This window comes from Talpa occidentalis, unplaced genomic scaffold (genome assembly GCF_014898055.3).
Source record: "Talpa occidentalis isolate TD23 unplaced genomic scaffold, MPIMG_talOcc4v2.1 talOcc4.4, whole genome shotgun sequence".
NCBI classification, from domain to species: Eukaryota; Metazoa; Chordata; class Mammalia; order Eulipotyphla; family Talpidae; genus Talpa; species Talpa occidentalis.
In genome coordinates, this window is record NW_023604295.1 from 1,086,342 (window position 1) to 1,114,181 (window position 27,840).

The window sequence follows — 27,840 nt, forward strand, 5'->3', positions numbered from 1 at the left end:
AGGGACCTGCTGCCTCAGCTCTGCGAGGCCCTGGACCTTGGTGAGGCCCCAGCTCCAACCCGCTGTGTGCTGTGCGGAGCCAGACGTCAGCTGGCGCCCTCGCTATGGGGGTGAGGTCTCGGGGGTGGGGTGGAGAGGAGGCGGGACGCGCGGGCAAGGTGGGCACTGCCCAGGCGTGGGTACAGTTGTGAAGACTATCTGGTCTCCACCCACAGGTGCCTGAAACTTCCCTCCTTTCAAAAGTCTCCTTTCAACGTGTGCACAAAATCAGTTGTTTTTACCCAGGAACGGAAGCATTTAAAGCAAAACAGAAACCATCTTGCAGTTTTGTTTTCCGAAGTTCACTTTATTTTGATCACTCGGCACAGACCCCATCGTGCCAGGGCTCTCCGGGCACGAGACCCACCGCGGGTCCAAGAGACCTGTCGCGCCCAGGCTGGCCGCAGGAAACACGGGCCGCCGCGCGGAGGCTCGGAGCCGCCCAGGGCAGGAAACGGTGGTGCGGAAAGAGCAGCCAGAGAGGAAAGCAACAGAGAACATCTTGTCTCGCCCCTCACAGCCCGAAGACCAAGCCACGAAGCAGCCCGTCCTCAGCGGCCTCTGACATCGCCTGCAGACGCGGGAGGCGAGCGAGGCGTGCGCGGGGCCCGAGAGCTCCGAAACGAGGCAACTCCACAGCGGCCCTCGCCCGAATGAGAACAGGGCCTGTGTTCGGGGATGAAGGGTCCACCCAAATCCACAGCGGAGCCAGAACAGCCGCAGCTCCAAGGCACTGTAACTACTGGGCCCCCACTGCCATCCCCTCCGCTGCACCCGAGACGCCCCCCGCGGGAAGAGGCCCTGCTCGCTTCCGTGCCGCCCGCAGCAAGCAAGAGTGCAAGCGCGCCCGTCACACGCTGGCCCAAGGTGGTGGCTGTTCAACGTTGAGCCAGGATTTTCATCTGCTTTGCGTCCTGCCGTCAGCTGGGCGCCGAGTTCGCGCGGGCACGGCGCCGCAGGCACTAGCGAGCATCTGCCCAGCGGCGAATGAATGGAGATAAGTGGGCCCTGAGCTACGCCCCGGACAGCAGTCATTACTCGACACCAACGGGGAAAGCACAGGTAGGCAGAGCAACGTGTACGCAATACAGACCCCCAACTGTTTTTAAAGCCTCCAAGCTGTGTGTGAGGCGGATGGACGACTGGATGGTCTAGCCAATTTCAGGCCGCCTCTCCTAGCCGAAGACCACTCGCGAGTCAGACGGCAAGCGAGGCTGTCTCCACACGGGGACTCTGATTTTGACAAGCGCAGCTGTCGCGGAGACCTTGCCTATGTGTCCTATCATTCCCTGTCCGTGGCAGTTACTGCTTTGAAGAGCCGCTTTTCTGTTCCATGCACGTATGGGGGGACAAGAAGAACGAGCAAGCGACGCTAGCTGGGATGGGTGCGGGCAGACAGGTGCCTAGGGCTGCTATAAACTCACTGGTGTCACGTCCGGGATCACCTCCGCGGCCCGTGTGCTGGGCTGCTCAGCTGAGGGGTGTGAGCAACAGCAAAACCCTCCTATGCTAGCTGTGCCCCCAGCAGGCGAGGAAAACAGACAGGAGGGAGAACGCTACATGGACAGGAAATGGGGAAGCGGGGTCGTTACGGGCTGCAGCGAGACATAAGGGGTGTCTCAGGCCCTAGAGAGCTGAGCAGGGATAACCAGGAAGGTTTCTTGACCCGAAATGCTAGGAGTGGACTAAGGGTGGGATTAGGAGAAACAAAGGCAGAGGGGGTGAAATGGTATCATGAAGACCATGACCACAATGGCAGTGGCCCTAGCAGAGCAGAAAGCAGCCACACAAGGGCTGAGGAGGGGAGGGCATGGGCTTGGGGTCTCAGGAGGCTGCGCTGGCCTGTGGAGAACGGGCTCAGGGGGCACACATGCAGTGAGGGCATGAGGCAGGAAGTGAGTGCAGAAACCCAGTGGGGGAACAAGGCAGATTAACTCAGGAGATAGTCATGTAGGATCAAAGGACAGTAGACGCAGGGTGGGGGTGGGCACAGGACGAGGCCAGGAGACCACCAGGTGTCCAGCTGGGAGTCTGAGGGGATGGTGGAAATCAGCAACCAAAACGACAGTGCAGAGGGGCAGCAGAAGACAGATTTTGGGGAGGTAAAAAATAAGTCACTTTTGGGGATCTGGAGCCTGCAATCTTGTGGGACACCCAGGGAGAGATGCCAGGCTGGCACCGGGCTGGGCTGCTAGGATGCATCTGAGCCAAAAGCAGCAGATTTAGGTCTAAGAACCGTGAGCACCAACAGGGTACCTGAAACCCCACGAGTAACTCAAATCTCTCAGGGGGTACCTTAACAGAATTGAAGTCTGGAATTTTGGTTTTATTCCTTTTTCCAGCACATCTGCCATAAAACTGCACTTTATTACATACCCCTAAGATAGTCTTTTGTGATTTCCCTTCACTGTAAAAGCAGGAACGTTGGTGCAGGGACAGACACCGTCTGTTCTCTCAAGTAAACGAAAGTCAGTCAAGCTTGCGCTGTCTCGGTGCCACGGAAACCCTCTGCTGATGCGCTGGCCCAGGGGGTCACGGAGCAGATCCCCACAGGTGAGCGAGCTCCTTCCCACTGCAGCTCAAGCCCAACTACAGAGCCTGGTGCGGCCCGGCAGTGCCCACGCCCCGACTTCGTGGTCTGACACTGGCGCCCCCCCTGACTTGCCGGTCTCCCCGCTGTTCCTCGGGCATGCTCTGCCCTCGCCGCCGCCCATTTTGGGGGTGCTGAGCATCGCCCCGGAGGGACCTTCCCGGACAGCTAACAGAGAGTTCCCTCCTCGCGGGGCTTTCGTTCACTCTGCTGCTCGGACACCGGCTCCGCTTTGGCGACCTCTTTGCCCCCAGCTCCGCTCGGGCAGGCGCTGCCACGCCGGGCGGTCTTCGCCCCGGAGCCCCAGACCCGCAGGCCCCGGCTGGAGAGCGCCGGAGCCCCGGGGCCGTCCCGGGCGGGCCCGGCGCCCCGCGGCTTCAGCGGCCCCACACAGTCCGGGCCGTGAGGGGGGCCCGCGGCCCAGGGGGCCCTCCCGGCCCGGCCCTCCCGCCCGCCCGCCCGCCGCCCGCCGCCCGCCGGCCCGGGGCGCCCACCTGCCTCCCGCCGCGTCTTGGCGCTGATGTACTGGCGCAGCCTCCGCGCCGCGCGCTCCCGGACGCCCCTCTCGCGGGACGCCAGCCGCTGCGCGAACTGGAGCTCGGGCGGGTGCATGGCGGGGCCGTCGCGGCCGCGGCAGCCTCCGGCGCTCCCGCCGCGCCTGCGCAGAGCCGGCGGCGCGCGGCGAGGACGTCACAAGGGCGCCGGGTGGGCGGGGCGGCCCGACCCGACCCGCGTCCGCGTCGCCTCGGCGGCCTCGGCGCGGCCCCCGGCCGTTGAGGCGAGGTCAGCCGGGCCGGGCGCGGCCGGGGGCAGCGGGGGCCCGTCCCGGCCGCCCGGACCCCGCGGGGCGCCCGCCGGCAGCCGGCCGCGAAGGGAAGGGCCGCGCCGTCGAGCGCGTCGGCGCCGGGGGGCGGCGAGGACGGGCCGGGCCTGCGGGCGTCGCTCTCCAGCGACGCGGGCCCGGGGCGGGCGGGGCCTGGGGTGCGGGCCGGGCGCGGGGGGGGGGGCGGCCTGTGGCCCTGCGGGGCGGGGCGGGGCGGCGCGTGCGGCTGCGCCGGGTGGGGGCTCTCCCCGGGGCCCGGGCGGGGCGTCCGCCAGCCGAGGCCGCCCGTCGGGAGCGCGCGGGAGCCCGGGCTGGGGGGACCCCCGGGGCCGCGCACGGCCTCACCCCGCCCCCGCCCCGCCCCGCAGCCAGCGACGAGCACCGGCCCGCAGCAGCGCGAGGAGGCGCCGTCGGGGCCCGCGCTTTCCGGCGTGCGGGCGGCGCCATGGGCGAGGCGGGCGGCGCCGAGGAGGCCCGCGGGGTCAGTGAGGGGCGGGCGGGGCGGGGCGGGGCGGGCCGGGGGCGCCGGCCTCGGCCTGGGGTCCCGTCGCGGTCCGGCCGCTGGTGTCGGGGCCTCGCGGGGCGGCGGGGGCTGCCGGGCGCCCGCGTCGGGCCGGTGGACACGGACGGCCCCGGGGACCGGCGGGGGGGGCGGGGGTCCCCGCGCGGGCTGGGCTCGCCCCCGGGAGGAGCCGGCCCAGCCCGCCTGTGTGCTAGCAGCCGGCGCGCGCCGCGGAGGAGGAGTTCGTGCGGGTCCGGAAGACGGAGCTGGCGCGGCTGGCGGCGGAGGTGGCGCAGGCCCGGGACGCGCTGCCGCGCCTGCTGAGCGGGGAGGCGCTGGGCGGCGGCCCGAAGCTGCGGACTCTGGAGAAAAGTGAGTCTCCCCGCGGCCGGGGCGCCGGGCTCGCGCCCTTCGCGCGCTCCTGACCCGACGCCGAGGCCGGGCGCCCGGCCGTGCCCAGCCACCTGCGGCGGCGCTGAGGAACCCGCGTGGAGGCGGCCTCGTGCCCCCGCCGCGCTGCGGGCCACGCGGCGGGCCTCTGGGGCGAGGCTCCGGGCCCGCAGGTGAACGTGCCGCCCGGCCAAGACCCGGCTCTGGGCTGTGCGCGGGCGTCCGCCGCCCTCGGGGAGGGCCCCGCTGCCGTCCCGCTGCCGAGGCATCGAGCCCCGGCCACTTCTCTGCAGGCTCCGGGGCCTGCGTCTCCTGCTCGCGGTTCACTCACTCGCTTCACCTTCACTCCCGGTCCCGGCCCGTCGTCCGCAGCCTCCGGGAAGGAGCGGCAGGGTCAGCCTCCCGGCCGCACAGCAAGGACACGCGCACCCGGGGGCTGGGGGGTCTTGCCAGCCCAGGACAGGCCAGGTTGTTCCGGGGTCTAGCGGGGTGGACGTCGGTGAGGCGCCGGGGGAGGGGTTTGAAGGCTCCCAGCACAGGCCTGGAGGTGGAGAAACCCTCCTGGAGCTGCACAGCCCGCTGCGCCTTGTCACGGGGCTTGGACCCACTGGCGAGAGGCGAGTCCTCCTGACGCCTGGATTCCGGACAGCGGGTTTCTCGGGGCCGTGGGTTTACAGAACGAGCCTGCTCTGAGTGACAAGGCTGCGCGCGCAAGGAAGGGGTTGGCGTGAAGCTCACAGCTGCAGCGTGGCCTCGGGATGGGTATTGTCTCCTGTTAACTTGGCCTCTGGCTCCGCTTGCCCCTCCAGCCCAGCCTGATGCGCCGGGTGGGTTTTCGCCGCCTCAGCAGACTGCTGCTTGCTGTCAGACTCTCGCTCTGCCCCGCCCAGGCTGGCTGCCTCGGTCTCCGGGCAGCGCCATCTAGACTAGAGCCTGGCATCCCGGTGGCCCACCTCCTCACTGAGCACACCTATTCCTGCCCCCTGTACCTCATTTCACCAGCTCCCTTCATTGGCACTGCCACCCCCAGGCCCAGCCTCTGCCTCCTGGGGCCCAGCCCTCGCCACTCCCGACTATCCCTGCTGGTTGTGCGCGTGACTTTTACTCTTCTGTCTGAGCGCGTTGTTCCCCGCGTGAACCTTCAGCGGCTTCTCTTTGGTCTTCAGATAAAGGTCAAGGGCTCCCTCAGTGAGCACCCGGGATTCAGGCTTCCTCCTGTGCGCTGTGGTTTCCAGAACTGTGTGGCCACAAGGATCCCCTCCTCAGCTTGTCTGTGTCTGCCGCACCCGGGCTGTTCTCCAGCCTTCAGTGCAGTGCCGGTGTGGGCTGTAGCTCATTCGGGCCGTGGGCAGGGAGTCGCTCTTCCTTTTCCAGCACTGGGCTTAACCAGGGGGTGTTTGCCGCTTATTGGCAGGTGTTTACACCCTGGTTTATGCGGGGGTCGTTTGCCGTCTTAGTTTTAGCCCTGGGATGGGAGTGGCGGGTGTTGTAAATATTTTCTTTCCTTTTTCTTTTTTAAAAAGGATTTATTTATTTATACATGCACTGGGTACAGTCAGAAGCGCGGGAGGGTGAGAGGATTCACCAGAGCCAGAGCGGGGAGCAGAACAGCCAGACTGACAAAATACCCTGCTGAGGGGAGCAGCGGGTGGCAGGAAAGGTCTGTGCGCCATATGGGACTCTCACCCAGTGGCCGGGGATCAAACCGGCACTGCAGAGGCTGCGGGCAGCTTCACAACCCAGCGCTCAACCACTGCACCACCAGGGAGGCCCCTCTTTTTTTTTAAATGGGATTTTCTTTTTCCAAAAGATTTATTTGTACAAGAGCTGGGGTACAGGCCAGAGGCATGGGCGGGTAAGAGAATCCACCAGAGAGCAGGGAGCAGAGCCGGCAGAGGTACTCAGCAGAAGGGCCAAAGTACACTGCTGAGGGGAGCAGCAGATGAGGTAGGAGAGGTCTGCCTTGCGGCAATCTCCCTGGCCGGCCGGGAATTGAAATGGCGCTGCAGAGGCTGCAGACCACTTAGTAGAGCTGCGCTCAACCCGCTGCGCCACCGGGGAGGCCCTCTTTTAAATGTTTTCAAGCACTCACTTGAGGGTAGCCTCTTCCGTGAGGAGACCCAAGCGGGCCAGTCTGCTGCTCTCTAATGGCTCAGGCTCAAGCCAGTCACCCTGCTCTGCATCCCCTCTGTCCTCACGTCAGCTCTGTCACCCCCTTACCCAGGGCTGTCACCCCCTTACCCCCTTACCACAGGGTCCCCAGTGTTGAATTTGCCCGAGTCGGCAATTATAGGGGCCTCTGCCCAGCAGCCACCCCTCCTCGTGTGGGTTGTGCTGTCCTGGCGTCGCTCTCAACACAGTTTACGGAAAGCTGTTTCTGGCCCTTTCTGTGGCGCCGCTGCTCCCAGTGTGTGAGGTGCTCGTCCAGCTTTTCACACTCTGTGCTCCCTCTGACATTCTCTCAGAGGCTCGTCATCTTGTAGCCGCTCAATGCTGCACTCTGCCGCCCTCTCCCCCCTTCTGTGCTCAACTTCTAGGCTCAGGTATGCCCACTTGCGTGCCCACCCCATACTCCAGGTGTCCACCATCAGGGCCGCATGCCCTGCACCCACGGTCCCAAGTACCTCCTGCATTCAGGGCCAGTACGTGATAATCACAGAGGCCCATGGTGCAAAAGCCTGAACGTTTTCATTTACCCCGCAGCTGAGAACTGTGTATGGGTGAGAAACACTGCATCCTCGGGGAATACGCAGCTGAAGCATTTAGGAGTAAGTTTCTCTCAGATGGCTCAAGAAATACTGTGTGTGGTACAAATGAACAAATGTGAAATGTGGTAAGATGTCCACAGTAAGTAAGGGTGTATGGGCATTCTTTGTATTATTTTTACACACTTTTATAAGTTGTAAGTTAATACCAAATAAAAAATTTAAAATAGAATGAAAATTTCGTGGTTTACAGAACTGTTGCTTCCCTGGGCTCTCTCCAGTTCTTAGCAGTGGGGGTTGAGAGCCCTGCACTGCATGGTTTCTGAAGTGCTCATGGGGTGTTTTGCAATAAATTCCAAGGGTTTGATGTTGGTGAGAAGAGAGGGGACCCTCTGTCAGCTCAGAGCAGAACCCCCACTTCTGGCTCATGGAAACGTGAACTAGAGGGACATCCAGCAGCAGTCGCCCTAGAGTCACCAGGAAGAGAGCAGAGGCTTTTATGGCCCACATTGATACAGGGCAGCAAGGGGCACTAGAACTGGCCAAGGACACTGCCCAAATACTTTACTGCTCACTGAGTTCTTCACCTGTGCATGTAATTGCAAGACTGTGCAGGCTTAGAGAACAATTGGATTTAACAAACTAAGGAAAAACAGAGTTACTGAGACCAAAAATGGCTGTTCACCTCACCTGAAGCAGTGTCCAGTGTTTTAAAGTCCTAAATAAAAGCAGCTAAGATGGCGTCTTCCCGCCACTGAGGACGCGGAGCTCCTCTCCCCAACAGTAGGCCACATGTCGAAGATGATGTCTTCGTGCCTCTGCTGACATGTGGCAGCCAGACTCTAGGCCGGGCTCCAACTCACGAAAACAACAGAAAACACAAAGGAGATGCTCCCGGAGCTGCCGAGAAGCCCCAGCACAGCACCAGACCAGTGACACGCAAAACAGCTGCCGCGGCCAAATGACCAGACAAACCGCCACACTCAGGCAGCTCAGCGAGGCGCTTGGCTCCAGGTCTTTGCCTTCCCTGCCAGACTGTGACAACAGCAAAATTGGGAACAATTTCAGTCACTTGGCTGTTTGCAAAGCCTCTGAAATTTACCTCTGTGAGCTTGGCTGCTGGAGGCCTCCACCTTCCGAGGCCCGCAACAGCCTTCTGAATCCGAAACATTGACTCCGGAACACTGGATACTCCACGGTTTCTTCTGCAGCCCCTTGTATTTCTTATCAGTCGCTCCACCCCAAATGTGATCCTTGTTAATCCTTACCAGCACCCCCTCCAGGGGCTGCCACCTACCTTGGCTTTAGCCGCCGTTTCCAGCAGACCCGATACCAGAGCACCCACAGCAGACGCGTGAGGAGACGGGCAAAGATGAGGCAGGCGTTGGGGACTCGCCAGGAGAGGGGTTCCAGAAACTAGGGAGTGGAGTGCTGCTGCCCTGTCGGCTCATGGGACCCTGGCCTCAACTCGGGGAAGTGACTGCTGGCCTGGATCCCGGCGAGGGCGAGGCCTGGGAACATTACGTTCAGCTTCAGTGTCCTCTTGTCCTGTGGGCCTGCCTCGACCAACAGGAAGCCCCCCGAGGATGTCTGGTTGCCGAGATGCTGATTTCAGCCTCTTGGTGGAGGCGGGTGAGCCTCTACAGGGTGGAGAGGGGATGAGACTGTCTGTGGTCCCTGGGGGTGGGGAAGAAGACAGTGGACCTACAGGGCAGTGGACAGAGGCGGCGGGAAGGGAGCCATGGCGGGAGGGCAGACACATGGGTCACGTAACTGTCGCTCCTGACCACGTGAATGTTCACATCGCGCCCGAGCACCGGTGAGGGCAGGGCAGAGCCCTTGGCCCAGGGTCCTGGGGTGCAGCGAGATCGCCCTTAGTGTTTGCTGGCCCTTCAGTGCAGAGGGCGGGTGCTGAAGAAACAGGGAGAAGGCCCGCGAAGGTGAGGGTTGCACTGCCGTAGAGCCAGGGCCACCAGGGGTTCCAGACCTGGAACAGGGAGGGACCCTCCCCTAGAGATCCGAGGGGCGTGGCCCTGCTGCCGCCTTGATTTCTGCCCTCGCGGGCCCCTCAGGTTCTGAGCCTCCGGCATGAGTGCTCCATTAGGGCGTGTTGCCCGGCCAGAGGCCGCCAGCAGCAGCTGGCCCTAGCCCTTGCTACACCTGTTCGAGAAGCCGGTAACATTTAATGACTAAAAAGCCTTTCTTTTGGACTTGAGACTCATCCTTAGCTATTTTGATCAAGAAGCAAGTATTTTTCACTAACGCGAAAGGGTTGATTTATTACTAGCGGTAGCTGTTGGGCCCGAGCTGAGCGCCTGACGTAGACCTGCTGGCGGCCGCCCCTGCCCTGGCCTGGCCTGAGGCTGGGAGGACCGTCGCGGCTGGACACAGCGCACCGGTCGCTGTCCACGTTCTCGGTGCCTGTTCTTTCTGACACCTGCGAAAGCAGCTCATCACAGGGTGAGACCTGCTCGCGTGGCCGCGCGCTTCAGGGCGCAGCAGGAGCGTGTGAGGAAGCGAAATGCCTTTATGTGCCACTTGCCCTTGCCTCCTGGGCCTTTGGGTGTCCCCGCGTGAGGACCCGTGCCGGCCCGGCGGGCTTTGCTAGGAGGGCTGCAGTGCCCCATCTGGCCACAAGGCGGGGCCTCCCACCGCGGGAAGGCCGCAGCGGGAGCGGGGCGCGCTCCTAAGCGGACGCTGAATCCTGGGGGTGGCGGTGACGGGGCGTTCTAGCCTGCGCTCCTGCTGGAGCCCTTGGGCATCGAGACGGGTGGGGGCGGAGAGATGAGGAAATGGGCACAGCCAGAGGTCTTCGGGAGACCGCACCCACCCCCGCTGGTGTTGGCATGGCGCGGGGCTGGCAGGCGTGTCATTTCCTGTCCTGACTCTGAGGAGTGCGGTTTGATAATAGCGAGCAAATTTATTTTAGTTCCTTTTTTTCATTTTTTATGTGCAGTGCACGTGCCGCATAAAATGGAAGTGGCGCGTGTGCATGCACACAGCGTGCTTCCCCTGACGCTGCCGAGACCGGTAGCTGGCCTGCAGGGCAGAGCGCCGGCCAGTCCGGGCAGCCGGGGCGGGCGCGGCACGGCGGGGAGGGAAGGCGGCTTCAGGGAAGAGGTGACGCAGGTTACACATCTCAAGAGCAGCTTTGCCAGCGGCCTCACGGTCTGCAGCTGAACAGTCAGCTTGTGGCTCTGGCCTTCCAGGGCAGAGGGCCCCCAGAAACTGCAGGGGTGTCCTTTATCCCTCTGGAGCTCTTGGAATGCTGGGTGGTTCTTGGCAGCCCCTTGAGTTTCTTACTTGGATGTCTTGGCCTTTGCGCCCCAGGTCGTAGCTGCGCCCCTTCTGCCCACCCACGGGTACACTGGGCGCTTCTCTGGTGGGGCCGTGTGGCTTTTAGGCTCTGCTGTGAACTGCCCTGCAGGCTGCTCCCCGTCTCTCCACCCTGCCCCACTGCTGTGGCGGGCGCCCTCCTTCTTCCGCTGCCTTTGCATGGGCTAGTCTTGTGAGTGTGAGACCAGGCCGCTCTTGGAAGCCTGTTCCCACACCAACAGCCCCCCCCAAAGCTGACCAGCGCCCCCAGGCCGACTGAGGACCAGGCGGCTGCCCCTGTCCGAGCTGGTCCTTGGGAACTGGCGGTGTGTGACAGCTCGAGACTGCCCTCAGGCTGGCGCCGGGGGGCCTCTGGTCCTGGGAGCTGCCAGTGCCAAGGCAGGGTTCCTGGCCCTTGGGATTCTGAATTCCGCGCCCTCTGCTTTTTGACGGTGAGCGTTTCTGTGGCGTGATCTCTTTAAGGGCGATGATCCCGCAGCTTGCCGATGAGTGCGACTGGCTGGCTGGGGCCTCTGCTGCGTGTCTGAGGCACCCGAGTGCCCGTGGCGAGAGCGCCTGTCCACGGGCCCTTCCTCTGCAGCCTCTTCTGCACCCACCACTGCTGCTGCAGCTGCTCCATGAGGCTCGCCCCGGGCCTGAGCGGCCTTAGTGAATCACCCCACTGGCACCGCCCCCCCGGAGCTGCCCTGTGCTTGTCCTGGAGCAGATACAAGTCTGCGCCTGACAGTCGGGCTTTGCGGCCCTGCCCGGTCTGGCGGCGAGGCGCCGTCTTACAACAGAAACCACCAAAACAGTGCTTCCTGCTGTGGGCTACGCGCTGCTGACAAACTGAAAAACTGGGCTTCGAGGACATTGGCTAGTCCAGGACTGGCCATCCTCCCCTGCCTGAAAAGTCATATCGGGTCCCCCTCGGAGCAGACCAGGCAGAGCAGCTCGCTGGGAGAGGTGCATGGTGGGAAACGGTGTCTGTCTCTCTCTCCTCTAGACTTGGAAAGAAAAGAGCAAGAACTCGAGCAGCTGCGGACGGACTGTGAGCACTTGAGAGCCCGCCTGGAGTCCATGCAGGCCGAGAGCGTGTGCGAGAGGAAGGTAGGAGCACGGCGCGGCCCACGGGGGGTGGGGGGGTGGGAGGGGGCGGGCAGCTCCAGCCCCCAGCGCGTCAGGTGGGTGCCTGCCGCAGGGGTGCGCGCTGGCACGGTACAGCCCGCTGCCGTGGGGAGTCGCGCGCAGCCTTTCAGTGGCCACCTACGGTGAGTCTTCACAGTGAAAAGACAGGACAGCCCCTCGGGTGGCCTAAGGTTCGTCTCAGGCAGCGACCGCTGCGGCCAGGTGATCCCTGGCCAGGGCGCCAGCCCATGGGCGCCGCAGACCTCTCCTGTCGGCAGCGGGGGGGGGGGGGGGGTGCCGCGGAGCAGCAGTGGATTTCAACAGATCCGCCAGTTCTGCTCCCCACTCTGTCTCTGGGGAGTCCTCTCACCCCCACCACTCTGGCCTGCACCCCAGGTCTTCTATGCAGTCGCTAAGTGAATAATGAAATAAATGGTTAAAGTAAATAGATGAGCAAGAGACTTCCAAAATACAAACCTTCATGATGTCAGCAGCCTGGAGAAGCCGCTCCCCCGGCCGGCAGGGGCTGCTCACGCCCAGGAGCTCAGCTGGGCCAGGGTGTGCTGCGCTCGCTGTCTCGCGCCACCTTGTGTGACGGGACCTGCGCGTCGGTGGGCGCGACGGGCCTCCCCAGCCGGCGGGCTTTGTGCAGACTTCAGTGCTGAGCCCGCGGGAAAGGTCTGAGGGAAAGTTCGGCTCAAAACTCAGTCAGGCTGAGCGTCACATGTTGAAAGCTGCATTTTAGCCTTGTCACGAGCGTCCCTCTGGCTCGTTTGCGTCCACGCGTGTCCTAAAGGAGGCTGACCCCGGCGGCGAGGCCTGGGGTCGGTGCTGACGAGGCGGTTCTCTGGGTCTGTGCTCCCCCCCCCCCCCATTGCTGGGCGTGCCGGCTGAGGCTGACGCGTCACTGAACAGGGTGTTGCCGTGCTCGACAGTCAGCGTCGCTGCTGGCACAGCGCTCTGGCGCCACACGTGCCGCCCTGACATGTGACCTTGGTGGGAGCGGGGGGCTAGATTGGTGTAACTGTCTCCTATTTCCAGTCGCGCTTCCTGTGCGGTAGCTCTGCCCGCCACGTGGAGGGGAGCCCCGCCGTTGCCTGTGACGGGCTTCTGCTCCCCGCCGCCAGTCCCCGGCCTCTGCTGCGCTCCGCGCAGGTCTGGCCAGGCCAGGGGGCGGGCCTCCGGAAGCTGGTGTCAGAGTCGAGCCGCCAGGGAGGAACCCCAGGACCAGTTCCTGAAATCAGGCAAGGGCTAGTTAGTTCCCGAGGGGGGCGACATCCTTGGGGGAGCGTCCGGCTGTAGGGGAGCAGTAGAGAGCAAACTCGTCTGTGCTGGAGGCCGAGAGCCCAGGGCAAGGGCCAAGGGGGCGCCGTTCCCGCCCTGCCCAGCGCAGCGCCCTCAGGGGCGGACCCAACCTTGTCAGCTGGCCAGGCCCGTGACCTTGGGGGGATGGGAAGCCACCCAGGAGTCTGGTTTTGGCAACCTTTGACCTCAAGGGAGGGAGGGTTCCTGCTCCCATGGCACGGGCGAGCTCAGGGGGAGGTTAGCACCGCCTTTCGAGGGGCACAGCGGGTCCGCGGAGGCTGGCAGAGGCTTCCTGAAGCGCCGCGGCGGGGTGTCCCCGGGCGCCCCGCCCCACCCGTGGGTGAGCCAGCCCTGGCCACAAGCGGCTTCGCCGTGAGCGCTGTGGGGAGCAGGCGTGGCCGTCCCGACCTGGGGTGCCTGCTCCCTGCTGTCGGCTCACAGAGCCCGCCCCGGCCAGCGGCCCGGCTCCGCGGGGCCCGCCCCTCGCCCGCCTCTCAGGTGGGAAAGCGCGGCTGCTCTCTCGCGGACGTGTGGAGCAGCCGACCCGCCGGTGCAGTTGGTGCGGTGACGTCGGGGACGGGCGTGGGAAGCCTTTGGAGGACTCGTGAAAGCCGCGTGCTTGACACCGCGCGAGTGTTGCGTGGCGTCGGCGAGGGCGGCGGGGCTCGGTCGCCTTTCGGGAGCAGCGTCCCTGGGGCGTGTTGCTGTACCGCGGAGTCCGTCTGTTGGAAAGGTACAGCTGGAAAGCGTTTAGTACTTTTACGCGGTCCTGCAGCCCTCACCCCGGCCCAGCTGGTCGGCAAATTCTTGCAATAACTACCGATTCGCAGGAGGTGGCAGCAAGGGACTCCCCTCGAGTGCAGGAGGGGAATGGCTGGAAGTGACGTCGGCACACGTGCAGAGCCTGCTCGGGCCTCCCCGGTGTGCGCGCTCGTGCATGGGCCTGCCCCTACGGGCACACTCCCGTGCCAGCCCCCGCGCGGCCCCCGCCCTGCCGAGCCTGCCCCCGGCCCAGGCCGGGAGGTGGCCAAGGCTGCTTCTGTAACCCTGTCCCCTCGGCAGTATCACGAAGCGCAGCGGTGGCTCAGCTCGTGCCCGGGTGCCGTGGACTCGACGGCTGAGACCCCCCGTGCCGCCTGCGCCAGCCGTGGCTGCGGGCTTGCAGGGTGCGGAGGTACCCCTTGAAGGGCAGTTTGGCGGTTTCCGGTTTTCACTGTGGCGAGTGAGGGCTGTGGACGTGCAGCGGTGTTCGTGTGAGTGCGTGTTTCGTTTCTCAGGCCACGCGGAAAGTCCCCGTGCGGATGTGTGAGAAGCTGCCCAGCGCTTTGCCCGCGGCTGGGGTGTCTTGGGGTGTCTTGCGGTGCTGCGGCCCCAGGCTGGCGGCCCCAGGCTGGCGGCCCGGCGGCCTCGGCCTCCGGGGGAGAGGCGGGGCTTAAATCCGCACCCCCCGCCCCCGGGCGAGCCTCTCCGTGTGCTGCCTGCCGCCTGCCTCTCCGGGGGCCTGCTCGGCCCGCGCCTCCTCCCGCTGGGGTATTTCTTTTTCTGCTTGGAGAGCGAAGGGCCTGGCTGGGGCCGGCGTGTGGCGTGTGGCGTTTCTCCCGGCCCGGCGCCGTCTGTCCATCTCGCGCCCGCGGTCCCGAGCAGAGCCGCGGCCCTGGGTTCGCATGTGGCGTGTGCGCGTGTCTGTCCCCACAGGGAGCCCGTGTCGTACTGGCCGCCCCCTGGCTGCAGCCCCGAGGAGTCTCCTTGCCCCGCCGTGACAGAGTTCTGTCACCGTGCTGTCCACTTCAGTTCCTGGCCCCCTGGAGTCCACTTTTGCTGAGGCGTGAAGGTCGGTTCGGAGCCTCTGCTGCGTGTGGCCGTGCGGTCCGCCGGCGCCCTCTGCTGAAAGGCCGTCTCTCCCCTGTTGCCTCTCTCTCGTCAGAGGCGGCTGCGCGGGTTCGCTTCTGAGTCCTCGTTCTGGTCTCGCTGTCCTCTGGTCTCCTCGCCCCCGAGCGCCTCGCCTCCAGATCATGGGGCCCCATGCAGCCTCGGTGCTGACGTGGTGCCCCCCGACTTCGTCCTCTTCAGCTCGGGCTCAGCGGCTGCTGGGCTTTTCCGTAGACATTTTAGCGTGATCGCCTCCGTGTCTTGCTGGGATTTTGCCAGGGATTGTCTTCTCTCTCTAGAGCAGGGGGGGATCATTGCTGTTGCACCCCTGCAGAGTTTTCAAGCCTGAACAGCGCGTGTCTTGTCACGTGCCTCGGCTGTCTCTGCGCTCCCGCGCCAGCGGCTCCAGGGGCACGTCCCGCCTGCGCTCTGCTGGCCCCTTGCCCGGGCGGGTCGCTCCCTCCTGAGCGGTTGTCAGGGGTGTTCAGTTTCCAGACTTTGGATCCCACTTTTCTTCTTGTTAGAAATACAGAAACGTGGCTGCTTTTGTGGACTGCCCTTGTGCCCGCGGCCTGGTCGGGGGCCTGTGAATTCCTTGTAGATGCCTGGCACGGCCCGTGCTGGCACCCACAGGTCGGGCCTGCTGTGTCTCCTAGTCCGCCCGGGCCCCCGTGTTGCCTCCCGCACCTTCTAGGCTGTCTGTGACTCCCAGCCGTGAGCGGGACATCCTGGCCTTGCTCCAGACCAGGAGGCAAGTCATTCTTTTTCTCACTGGTAAGTAGGATTTGAAGAAGAGAGGGCTTTTTTAAAGAGAAGTTTCAGGGACAGCAGGACAGTTCACTGTCACCCTAGCTGAGAGCCCTCGGGCACCTGTTCATCTTACCCATCTGCGGCCCAGGGCGCATCCCGGTGGAGTCCGCGCCAGGAGGCCGAGCTGCCCGAGTGCGTCGGGATGGGGCCTGGGTGCCTCGCTTCCCCATTTCACCTCGAGATGCTCCTTGCAGCGTTTATAAGCTGGGACTATAGTGGGATCTTTTCTGAGAACGTTATTTTGCTTCCGAGACTTACTTTGTGAATACGAACTATGGATCTCTGAAGACTAGCTCATCTGCCAACTTTTTTTTTTTTAAATTAATTAATTTATTTATACAGCATTGGGTACAGTCAGAAGCGCGGGAGGGCGAGAGAACTCACCAGAGCCAGAGCGGGGAGCAGAGCAGGCAGAAGGACCGAAGGACACTGCTGAGGGGAGCAGCGGGCGGCAGGAGAGGGAGGCCGGTGGCCGGGGAGCAGCCGAGGATCAGACCGGCACTGCAGAGGCTGCGGGCAGCTTCGCAACCCAGTGCTCAACCGCTGCGCCACCGGGGAGGCCCTCATCTGCCAACTTTTTTCTAGAATTCTGCGTGCATATCTTCTCTTTAACAAAAAATCTTTGAAAGAGGGAACACTAGCGATATTTCAAGGTCGAATGGTGTTCCTTCTTCTGATTTGATCTTGTTCTGATTCCAGGAGAAGCTGGCCCTGCGACAGCAGCTGCACGAGGCGAAGCAGCAGCTCCTGCAGCAGGCCGAGTACTGCACGGAGATGGGGGCGGCGGCCTGCACCCTGCTGTGGGGTGTCTCCAGCAGTGAGGACGTGGTCAAGGCCATTCTGGGGGGGGTAAGCACCGCCAGCTCTGGTGGGCGTGGGGCGAGGCTCATGTAACCTGGGGCAGACCCCGCTGTGAGGGCCTGCACGCCAGCTGGCCTTAAGTCCGCCGCGCCGCTTCAGAGGGCCAGCTGCACGCGTCCCACCACTGCGGCGCTGGCGCGTGGAACACGGAGGACAGGACCGCTTCTTCCTCAGGGGCTGCAGCGTTTGTGGCTAGTGTCACTGCAGTAGTCGCAGCTGAGGTTCCCATGTTTAACAAAGTTTAAGGTGCTTCCGCGCGCCCTTCCCGTGGGTGACGTTCATCATTGTGCGTGCTGGTCACGTGCACGCACATCAGGGAGACTGGAAGTGGCCCTTGGGTGTCCTGAATGGGTAGCAGGGGCAGAGATGGGGCAGCAGCCCTAGAGGAGAGACGTGGCCTGATCAGCTGCGGGGTGAGAAGTTTGAAGCTTGGGGTGGGGCCGCAAGTGGGGCACGGACATGGGTGGAGGGTGGGTGCGGTGAGGAGCCCTCAGAGGCCAGGTTGCTGTGCTTAACCAGTAGGTGGCAGGACAGGATTCCTCAGGGCTTTTGAGCACAAAGTAATAGGACAAGAGAAGACTTTCTGGAAGGTTAGCCTGATGGTGCATGAGGACAGGGCTAGCAGGGGCATGGTGGGGCAGCGGCTGGACAGGCAGATGCTGGGGTGGGGGGAGAGGAAGCTTCAAAGGGGAGCTGTGGTCCCTGAGGCAGGTGACAAGGATGGCGTGATGACTGAGGGGGCAGAGGAGCCAGGGAGGCTGAGGCTGAGGCGGGGCCGGTGCCGTCACCGCCGGGGAGCACCGCCTCCGGGTCTGTTGGTGGGGGCCGGCGGCAAATGACTCAGCAGCTGTAGCATAAAAATTGTGCTTGACTCTGGGAGGAGAGACGTCATGTGTCTTTTAAAGTTTAGTAAGCTTTTCTGAGGGTCACTGACATGCCGCGAGCCCCCAGGAAGAGTGCAGAGCAGTGAGTGGTCTTTGCAGATTCTCAGAGCTGTGCAACCGCCTCGCAGTCCCGGCCTACATTTGCATCACCCCGCACTCCCTGTGCCGTTCGCGGGCAGGTTGGCTTCAGACTATAGCTGGGGGCTTTGCCGCCTCCCTCCGCGGGAGAACTTCGCAGGCCCGTGAGTCGTCCCGAGCTGTGAAAGGCCGTGCTGCGAGGCTTGGCACCGCTGCGTCACGCCTGGGTGCAGTCCCCTGTCCCCAGCACTGCGTAACCTTGAGCTGCCCCGCGGGCGTGTTGTTTTGCTCCCCATCATCCTTGGGGGTGCTTTCCTGCATGTCCCCCATTTCTAGCTGGCCTTTTCCATGGGAATTTTTAGCAAATAAACAGGTTTTTAAATACCGCTTTTGTGATTAAGCCGGAACTTCTGTGTCCTGCACTTGGAGATGCTTCATGCTGGTGACCGTGGAAACCTTTACACTGGTGTTTTCCAAACTTTCAGGATAAAGCTTTGAAGTTTTTCCACATCACTGGTCAAACAATGGCGAGTTTTGTGAAGTCACTGGATGGGGATGTCAAGGAGCTGGATTCTGATGAAAATCAGTTTGTTTTCGCCTTGGCTGGAATTGTAACCAGTAAGTAATTCTCTTCCGGCGACTGCCACCTTCTGGGTGGCGCACCAGCTGCTCTGGGGGCGCCTCTGCCTCACGGGCTCGGCCCTGGGAGGACCAGGCTCGGCGGGCCTGGGCCAGGGCCGGTGCGTGTGCTGCAGCCTCGGTGGGGCAGCGCTGAGGGTCTCGGATGCCTTTGCTTGTGCCCAGCACCGGGTGCCCGTGAGCCACAGGGGCCCTGGGGTGTGGCGCCGGCTGTGGGGTCCGCCCGCCCGGGGCGTCTGGTGAGGGTGCCTCAGCTGTGCGCTGGCTGCTATGTGGTCAAGCATCCCGAAACCTAGCGTGTCTCTTCAGTGAATTTCTCCAAAGACTATGGTCCATACAATTCTGTGGCAAAGCTGCTGCAAGGATAAACCTGGACGGCTGATTGGTAGGTCCCTGCCGTCTGGCCAGGCGGGTGGCGCGGCTGGGCGGACTCCCTCTGCCCGAATCACCGACAGTTCGCTTTCGTCGCGGCGGTGCTCCGTGGTCCCGCGGGAGCCGCCAGGGTCGCACTCCCAGTGCCGCCGCTGGAGGACGTTTTGTCTTCAGGGCACATCCTGGCCCAGTGAGGAGAGTCTGGAGATAGTGTCTCCACGGCCCCTAAGAGCTGGGGCCTATTCCGGGCGGAGGTTGGGGTTGGGGTGGTCTCAGGGCCGCTCCTGAAATCCACGACCAGCCGCTCTGACCCTCCTGCTGCACTGGCATGCCGGAGGCTGGCCTCGGGCGGTCTCTTTGAAAAATTGTTTTAAGGTATTTTCTCTCTCCTTGTAGAACAGAAGGCATCTGCACATTTGATTGCGTTTTCTGCTGTTGGCGAGGGCCCAGATGTCTGTGCTGCACATGGTGTGTCATTGTGTTGCTTGTGAATCAAGCTATGTGCAGCGGGGTCCATCTGGCCTGGGTCCAGCCTCGGGTGCAGCATGCACACTCAGCTCGGCTCAGTTGCCCTGCTTGGGTGGCGCACACGGCAGCCTCCCGTGGATTTCCCTTGGGGGCCGCGGGGTGGTGTGGAAGTGCCGCTTGGCAGAGCCTCGGTCATGTGCCCTCGGGCACCCAGACTGTCCTGTGGGGAGTCAGCGGACAGCAGAGGCAGCTTCAGATAGGCCCTCTGCCTTCTCAAGGAAAGGTTCCTTTCCAGAATTTAAAGTTTACGTGCAGTAAACTGACCTGTCATGTCTTTCCTCAGCTTCTTGTGCTTCTGCACGCTTTGAACAATGCACGGTCTCGTAACCACCCCGAGTACTGCGGCCCTCCCAAACCTCTCCTGCTCCGTCCTCTGTCATCAGCCCCCTGCCCATCCCAGGCACCCAGCCGCTGACCAGCCAAACCTTCAGCTGCGTCGTCTTGCTGGCTCCCACACAGGCAGTGGAGGGGCTGTCTGAGGACACCAGCGAAGCAGGCTCCAGGGGGCGCACGGTGCCTCTGCTATGGAAACCATCCTCCATTCATGATAATTCCCTTTTTTCCCCCTTTCTTGAAAATTCTTAGTAAGCAAACATGAAAGGAGGAACAACTTCACCCTCCTGTGGGCCCACCAGGCTCCCCACCAGTCTGTGAGCCGCCCTCCTGAGGGTCAGCCCTGCCCCCTGAGCACCAGGCCCAGGCAGGGTGAGCGAGACCAGTCGGGCGGGGCGGGAGGGGAGAGGAGCTTTAGTGCACGCCCACTCCGGAGTGCCACACAACCCAACATGCCCCTCAGCGTGCCCTGGAGGACTGAAATGTGTGCCCATGGACACGCATGTGCAAGTTGTCAGCACTGTCTGTAATGCCACAGAAGGACGCCACCAGTCAGGACACCATCCACACCCCAGCCTGCTGCCTCTCTGATGCGACTCAGGCGAGGTGACACACGATTACCTGAGGTCAAGGTCACGGGCCCATGCGGGACACGCGTCTGGGTCAGCCATGGCATCTCAGGAAGCGCGGAGTCCTTGCTTGCATCACTGCGGTCAAGTCTTCAGAGTCCTCCTACATTAGAACTAGACGTCGTAGGCGACTCAGACCTGACAGCCGTCGTTCTGAGAGGGACGTGCGTGCGGGAGCAGGGCTGCTTCGAGGCCCCGCCATGGCTAGAGCTGAGTGGGGCTGGCACGGAGCCTCTCTCCACTTCTGAGCCACCCGCACAAGCAGATGAACAGTAGAGCGTGGGCAGCCCCGGAGCCTCACTGCTCCGCGAGCGTAAATAGACCAAATTTCTTGTGTAAAAAAAAAAAAAAATAAAGATAACAAAATGAACAAATAAAAAGAACAAAGGAAAAAGCAAACTTCCTCAAGCAAGTGAAGGGTGTCTAGCGGCCAGCATGCAGGTGCTTCCCTGGCGTCGCCCACAGCTGTCCAGGAGGGCTAGGGATGCAACGGGCACCGCAAGGCCTTCTCCAGGGCGTTGGTGTGAGTGCGGGACTCAGTCATGGGTCACGCTAGCATCAGCCGATATGCTATCAACTTGTCTGCAAATCTCCGTGGCCCCACAGAGTCTCCTGGCAGGTGTGTGGGAACCTGCTGGGCCAGGCTTCTCAGAGCACCATCTGTGGAGCCAGCGGGACTCCTCGGCCCAGTATCCACACCAGTTCCGCAGGGTCGTGGGCCTGAAGAAACTTGGCACACAGGGCCTCCCCTGGTGGCGCAGGTGGTTGAGTGCAGCGCTGTGAAGCTGTCTGCAGCCTCTGCAGTGCCGGTTCGATCCTGGCCGGCCAGGGAGATTCCCGCAGGGCAGACCTCTCCTGCCTCGTCCGCTGCTCCCCTCAATCCCAGCCGGCGAGAGTCCCACATGACGCAGCAGACCTCTCCTGTTGCGCCCGCTGCTCCCCTCAGCAATGTATTTCATCAGTCTGCCTGTTCTGTTCCCTGCTCTGTCTCTGGTGAATCCTCTCACCCTCCCGCGCTTCTGGCCTGTACCTTGGTTTTTGTATAAATAAATAAATAAATCTTTTTTTTTTTTTTAAAAAAAAAAAAGGAAACTTGGCACTAACCCATAGTCGGATGCAGCACTCAGGACGAAGTTTCTTATTTCAGGGTCAGCGTTCTGACAGAAAGTGGATTTTGTGTCCTTGGTCCCCGTTAAAGCAGCCAGGCTGTGTGGACCCTGACTGCGCACAGCCGTCGCTTCCAGTGGTCGGAGCGTGGCCTCTGCTCTCCAGGTGCTCCGTCCCCTCCTGTGCTGGGAGCATGGCCCTCACGGTTTGGCAATACCGTGGCGGCGGTGGCCTCTCCGGGGGGCTATCGGCCACGTGGGCAGGGCCTCTCAGACTTGGTTTACGCTAGGTCTATGCGGAGAGCAGTGGCCATAGAGACTGTCCAGGACCAGCCTCTGGATTTGCAATGGCTGTGATTCTGATGCTTTGTCTTCCTCTGTGTTGCAGATGTGGCTGCCATCGCCTGTGGGCGCGAATTCCTGGTGACCTCCAGCCGCGTGCTCCTGGACACCATCCTGCAGCTCCTGGGGGACCTGAGGCCGGGACAGTGCACCAAGCTCAAAGTGTATGGTGGCACCTCCCGCGCGTGGGCTGCTGAGGGAGAGGGCTGGCTTCTTTGCAGTGTCTCCTTAAAGAGAAGAAACAAAGTGCCTGGAGAATGAAGGGGTGCAGGGCCTGTTCTCTGGTCCTTTGGAGAATGATAGAGACGAGGGCGTGCTCTCGCCCGCGGGCTTCGTAGGGTGCCCAGGGCTGTGCTGGCTGACCGAGGCGACCTTCCCCAGGTGTTTGTCATGGCAGCACTGACGTCTGCACCTGTGTTGTCGTGTGACCCGCTACACAAACTCACTGGCTAGAACAGCACATTTCCGAGGTCTGGTCAGAAGTCTAGGGGCTGAGCTGGGCTTTGTGGTTTGGAGCCAGAGTCCGGGTCTTGTCCAGGCCGGCCTCTGCTAGCAGCTCTGGGGAGATGGCGCGCCCCGCACATGTGGGGCGTGACCAAGTCCAGTCCCGCGCCTGGGGCCGGAGTCTCTGTGTCCTTGCTGGCTGCCAGGTGTTCGGGGCGGACCGAACTCCTTACGCCGTCCCCGCCCTGTCCTTACATGGCAAGAGCCCGGGGGCCTCCTCTCGCGGGGGTCTCAGCTGCCTCTGCTGCTGCTGGCCGAGGGGGCGCCGGCTGGAGGGTCGGGCCAGGCCAAGCTGGGTAAACCCCTGTGCTTGACTCAGTCAGCAGGTGAGTGCCCGGTGTGTCCGTAGCCCCTGGCCTGTCACGTTACGAGACGGGTGTCGATCTCGGGCACGAGGGGAGGGAAGTCGGGAGGCATTTCAGGGTTCTGCCTGCCGCTCTTTGCGTCTGTGCTGGCCTTGACTTCTGGGGGGAGACGCTTGAGAGGAGTGAACCAGGCCACGGATCATATGTAGAAACACATAGGAAACACCGCGAGTGTTACGCTGTCTGCTGCTCCCTCACACCCTCCTTGACCTGCAGAGCCCCAGGGGTGGGGCGGGGGCGTCTCTTCCGACCTCACTACAATGAACCGGAAAGGCTGGTTCCAGATAAGACAGGGACACCCACCCTCTCCGTCCTTGTGTGTGCGGCGTGAATTCGGAGCAGACTTGTGGGGTCAGCTTAAGCCTCTGAAAAGGGAGGGGCAGGAGGGAGTCCAGTGAGGCATCCCGGTGAGTCCAGTACCTGTCCTGGAGGCAGCGCCAAACCCAGGGGGACACTGACCCACGGGGGATGGCCCGGAAGACCTCCTCTTGTCCAGGCTGGAGGGCAAGGGAAGGGGCCTCCTGGCGGTGAGCCCCCAGTTACTCCAGCTGTGGGCAGGGTGTACCCTCAGTACTGTGGGCAGAGGCCCAGGAGCGTGCAGCGTCACAGGGCATCTGAGGCAGAGGACTGAGGGAGCTTGCAAGCAGCAGGGGCATCATGGGGAGTTCAGAGCTCCGCACAGTGACCCCCCCGGGGTGGTGTAGCAACTCCTGGGCTCATGCCCAGCTGTGATGCTGCTCCTGCTCTCTGTGTCGCCCCAGTGGGGTGGCTGTGCTGGGGCCTGTGCCGGCCTCTGCCTCTGCCCCCGGCTTAGTTCTGACCAGGGAGGTTTCCTTTCCTCGCTCGTCGCTCACGGTGTGCACAACGCTTCTGTGGTACCGCTTCGCTGTGTGGAGCTGTGAGGTCTCTGCTGGCAGGGACCAGGCCCGTCGCGTCTCTGTTCCCCGGAGGACACATCAGCAGTTTGGCCGGTCCCCAGGAAGCTGGCCCACTCTGTTGAGCCCTGGGTGCCGTCCTGCTGCTGGTTAGGGCAGCTGGGCTGTGCCCTCCCTGGTGTGGCCCCTGGGCCACTCCCTGAGCGGAGCCCAGGGCTCAGTGCTAGGGGCCGACCTGGGCCTGCATGGCCCTGAGGGGTCGGGGCCACCTGCATAGCAACGCGGGGCGGTACAGAGGAGGGGGTCCCCACGGGTCCACCTCTGAGGTGCCTTTCGAGTGTGAGCCTGGGAAGCGAGTGTCATGTGGCACTTTTTCTGGAGTGTCTGGCAGAGGCTAACGTGGTTCGTGCCTGCTCTCCGCACTGCCAGCAGGTCGTTGAGGCGGCGTCGGAACTGTGCAGACGCCAAGCGTGTTATGCTTCCGGGGCCAGCAGGGAGGGTCAGCGCTCACCCCCGTTTCCTGTGCCTTCCAGGCTGATGCTGATGTCCCTGTACAACGTGAGCATCAACCTGAAGGGCCTGAAGTACATCAGCGAGAGCCCTGGCTTCGTCCCCCTGCTGTGGTGGCTCCTGAGCGGTGAGGCGTCTCTTCGGCCGCAGCTTCCCTGGGGCTGCAGGACGAGGCGGGGTCCGGCATGAGGAGGGGCTCTGCCAGGTGGCTCCATGCCGTCAAGATCCGGGCTCGGACTCCTCAGGTCCGGATGGGAACCGCAGCTTTTCTACTTGGGAACTGACCGTGTGGGCGCACGGCATTGCTGCGCGTCTCCCGGGGCCCACCCACGCCCTCCCTTTGCCCTCTGCTGGGTTCCATTTGCGTCGCTTTCCCAGCTCACCATGGTCCTCACGTGCCTGTTAGGCCTCGGCCTGCAGAGAACCTAGCGGGGAGCTGCTGGTGCCACGTGTCGTGCTGGCGCTTGGCCGGCGCCGCAGCATCCCCTGCCCGTGCGGGCACTGGGGAGGTCTGGGCTCTCGCACCCCGTGTGTTTGGGCTGTCTAAGGAGCGCGAGACGTCGCGGGCTCTCCCAGTCAGCGTCCCGCCCCGGCCCACTGGAGCCGCGCCCACCTGCTCGTCTGGCAGGCAACGGCTGCGGGGGGTAGGGGCTGCGGGTGCTCAGACGCCTCCGCACCGGCCCTCGGGAGGCCTTCAGACTGTTCACACGGGTCTCGGCTTCCCCAGCTGAACGCTGCCCGCCGCTTTCCTGATCTCAGCGGGCGGCAGCTGTGTCTTCCCGGCCCCTCAGGCATGCACCAACCGTCGCTGAACGTGTCTCCTCCCCCTCACGCATCTGCCTCCAGCCTGAGCCGGTGTCGATGACTCCAGAACACCCGGTCCTGACTGCCCCCCCCAGGCCATCCCCCCAGAGCACCCCATCACACCCGTTAGCCCGGGAAGAGATCCAAATTCAAAATCAAAGGACGGTTTCTTCCGGTTGTACGTTGCTTTTGCACCACTGTAACGTGGGGACAACTCAGACGGCCGGCGCGAGGAGCCACCCGCAGGCTGCTGAGGCCCAGCCCCGAGGGACGGTGGCCTCTGTCTTTCTTGGCGTCAGGGTGGTCCTGGACTCATGCACAGGACTGGCCCTCTTGTTTTCTGAAAGGCTGGTGTGTCTTTCTCACTAGTTCTTACTTAAATGTTTGCGTGGAATTTGCCAGTGACGCCTTCCGGGCCTTGGCCTGGTTTTCTGTCTTCAATGGTTGGAACATTTTGAACTATGACCGCAACTTGATGAGTCGGCCGTGCGGGATGCCTGGTTTTGCAACGTGAATTGGGGGGTTTATGTTCTCCGAGGACTTGTCCCTGCCACCAGTGTAGCGCGCTCTGGGCCCAGCGGTTGAGAGCAGCCCTCGCTGCGCCCGCCCGGAGTGCCCGGCCTGCGGCGGAGGGGGGGGGGGTGCGGCCGTTGGCCCTGCCGCCCTGCCTGGTAGCCGCCCTCTCCCCTCCCGGGCCCCCCCCCCGCCCCGTGTTAGGCAGTTTTTCAAAGGGGTCAGCTTTTGTTTTCTTTGTTACTTCCCTCTTTTTTGTTTTTTCTTAATTGTATTTGAGTTCTGTGTATTATTATTTTTGGCACATTTTATGCATGATTTTCTTTTTCTCTTACTTGTTCTAAGGTGGCAGCCGAGGTACTTCGAGGCCTCTGTTCCCGCCCAGCGTGAGCACCAGTGCTCGAGCCCCCGGCAGGCGGGCTCTACCCGCAGACAGACACAGATTTGGCTGATGCTGCGTTTTCATCTTCGTTCCATGCTCGGCCCTTCCTCATTTTCCTCATGGCTTCTTTTTAACCCGTAGATTATTTACAAGTGTGTTGTCTTATTTCCACGTATTTGGGGATTTTTCGGGTGTTTTTTTCTGTTTGCGCTGCTCTGTGGAGTGAGTGAGTTGTACTTTCATCCTTGCCGTCATGGGATGTACCCTGAATTCCTTTAACATGATCGGGTGAGGCCGGTGGATGGTGTCCGTCGGGCACTTCTTTTTGCCTTCTTCCTTTTTAAAAGCGGTGACGGGGTGAGAGCCGGGCCCTGCACCGAGCGTGTTGGCTTGCGTGCCCGCGGCTCCACCTTGCTTTGTTTTGCGCTCTCGGAAGCTCCGAGCAGGTCTGTCCACGCCGCCTCTGCGGTCCCGCGCGGCTCGGGCCTGGTCATGTCCTCCCTCCCTTCCGAAGCCTGCTCTGTCTGTGGTGATGGGGGCGCCGCCGTCCTTCTGAGACTCATCTTGGCGCTGCGTGGTCGCAGGTTCAGAGCTGCGCCTTCGTGTTTCTCCTGGCGCGGCTGGCACCTGCGGTCGTCTGCCTTCGCTGCCCCTCAGCCGGGTGTTGGTGCTGGTGTTACTAAACGTGTCAGAGACACACAAGTATTTCCATTTGTTTTCCTCTCTTTTGCTACTATTGGATTATTTTCATCTTACATTTTATTTTTTGCTTATCGTTTGATTGTACAGCTTTTTTTCTTTTCTTTATTTATACAAGCACTGGGTACAGCCAGAAGCGCGGGAGGGTGAGAGGATTCACCAGAGCCAGAGCGGGGAGCAGAGCAGGCAGAAGGACCGAAGTCCACTGCTGAGGGGAGCAGCGGGAGGCAGGAGAGGTCTGCGCGCCATGCGGGACCCTCCTCCGGTGGCCGGGGAGCAGCCGGGGATCGAACCGGCGCTGCAGAGGCCGCGGGCAGCTTCATAGCCCAGCGCTCAACCGCTGCGCCACCAGGGGAGACCCATACAGCCTTTTTTCTTAAGCATTTGCTCTAGGCTTTACAAAACAATCTGTAGTAATCACAGGCAGTGAAACACGAGCAGGTAGAATCTCTAAACTGCCTCGTGCTCCTTGGTGAGCTGCAAGCACGGGCCGTGGGCTGTCCTGCCGCCTGTCCTGCCTGTTTCAGATCCTCATTTGATTGTCTGGTCTGAGGCTGCTCCCCTGCCTGGTCTGGGTGTGGCTCCGCTGAGCATGTCACACGCGGTGGCTCTTGCCCGCTGGAACTTCTGCTGGCCGTGGAGCAGGCCGTGGGCTTCTGTGATGCCCGTGGCGTGAGCTTTGAGACTCGCGGGCCTCCTAATGGACGAGCCTGTGTCTTTCTTTGCTCTTTTGAAAAATAACCCTGTAAATGTAAGGCTGCCTCAGCTCGGCCTGCGCGGCTGGGCCACGGCACCTCTGGGCCCCAGCGCCCGAGCGCCCCAGCCTCGGGCCCAGGGAGGAGGTAGACGGTGGCTGTCCCCACAGATGCCACACCTCCTGTCCGGGGCCTCCAGCGTGGGTGCTTAGGGCTGGCATCAGAGGCTTCGGCGTCCTCGTGCACCCGGGTGCTGAGAGGGCTGTGTCTTGCTGAGGGGTGCTCTGCTCACGCTCTGCACTGCCCTGTGCGTGAGCCTCCTCCCCCAGCCGTGGCGGCAGCTCCTGGTCGTTGGGGGTCTGGCGGGCTGCTAGAGGAGGAGCTCTTCGGCGTCTGGCTCAGTCCTGCGGTGCCCCCCTCTGGTGGCGGGTACCCCCTCAATGTGGCAGCCACACTCTGCCCTGAGCCTTGGGCAGGTCTTAGAGACGGTTCCTTCAGATGGTGTAGGAGGATGCCGCACTCTCCGGGGCAGGGCAGGTTCAGGTGCCACTCACGTCTGGCGTGGCCATGCCCACTTGGGTGTGCAGCTAGCTCTCCCCTTGGGCCTGCAGCGCCGAGAGGACCTGACTTGAGCCTGGTTCCCACCAGCAGATGCAGCCCAGGGGGACAAGGCCTGCTGTGACCAGCCGGCCAAGCCTGGGAGCAGGCGCCGTCGCAGAGGTGGCGGAGGGCGGCTTCAGCCTGTGACTGGACCCGGCACCCAGGCGGAGTCCGTACGGCCTCTGAGGGCGCTGCTGTGCGGGGACCGTGGTGACCAAGGCCTTTTAAAACAGTCTTACCTGTGGGCAGGACGACAGCCACTGCCCGGCGGCGCTCACATTTCAGTTCGGCACTTTAAGGTGACACCCTGTGGAGCAGAGAGTCGCTCGGTCCTGCCGCTCTTCCGTGTCACCTGGCATGTCCTGAGGAGCGTCTGTGGTAACCCAGCCTTCCCTCTCTCCCAGATCCCGACGCCGAGGTGTGTCTTCACGTGCTGCGCCTCGTCCAGTCCGTGGTGCTGGAGCCCGAGGTCCTCTCTCAGTCGGCCTCTGAGCTCCGCAGCTCCCTGCCCCTGCAGCGCATCCTGGCCATGGCCAAGAGCCGCAACCCGCACCTGCAGGCAGCGGCCCGGGAGCTCCTGGAGGACCTGCGCGCCCTGGAGGCCGTGTAGGCGGAGCGGCGTGTCCCTCCCCGCCATGCCTCACG

General features: G+C 62.7%; 2 protein-coding genes across 2 annotated transcripts in view; one reads left to right on the plus strand and one right to left on the minus strand.

The window, feature by feature from the left end:
- RRP1B (ribosomal RNA processing 1B) overlaps positions 1-3,241 on the minus strand; it is a 16,670-nt gene extending 13,429 nt beyond the window's left edge. The window contains exon 1 of the mRNA XM_037524876.2: positions 3,124-3,241. Coding sequence (XP_037380773.1) covers positions 3,124-3,241 — 118 coding nt within the window. The remainder of the gene's footprint in view (positions 1-3,123) is intronic.
- Positions 3,240-27,840, plus strand: HSF2BP (heat shock transcription factor 2 binding protein). Its single transcript, XM_037524773.2, has 9 exons — positions 3,240-3,525; positions 3,821-3,933; positions 4,173-4,326; positions 11,371-11,474; positions 16,176-16,325; positions 17,785-17,917; positions 21,295-21,412; positions 23,526-23,629; positions 27,600-27,840. Exons 1-9 carry the CDS (start codon positions 3,240-3,242, stop codon positions 27,803-27,805), a joined length of 1,368 nt encoding a protein of 455 aa, XP_037380670.1. The 3' UTR covers positions 27,806-27,840.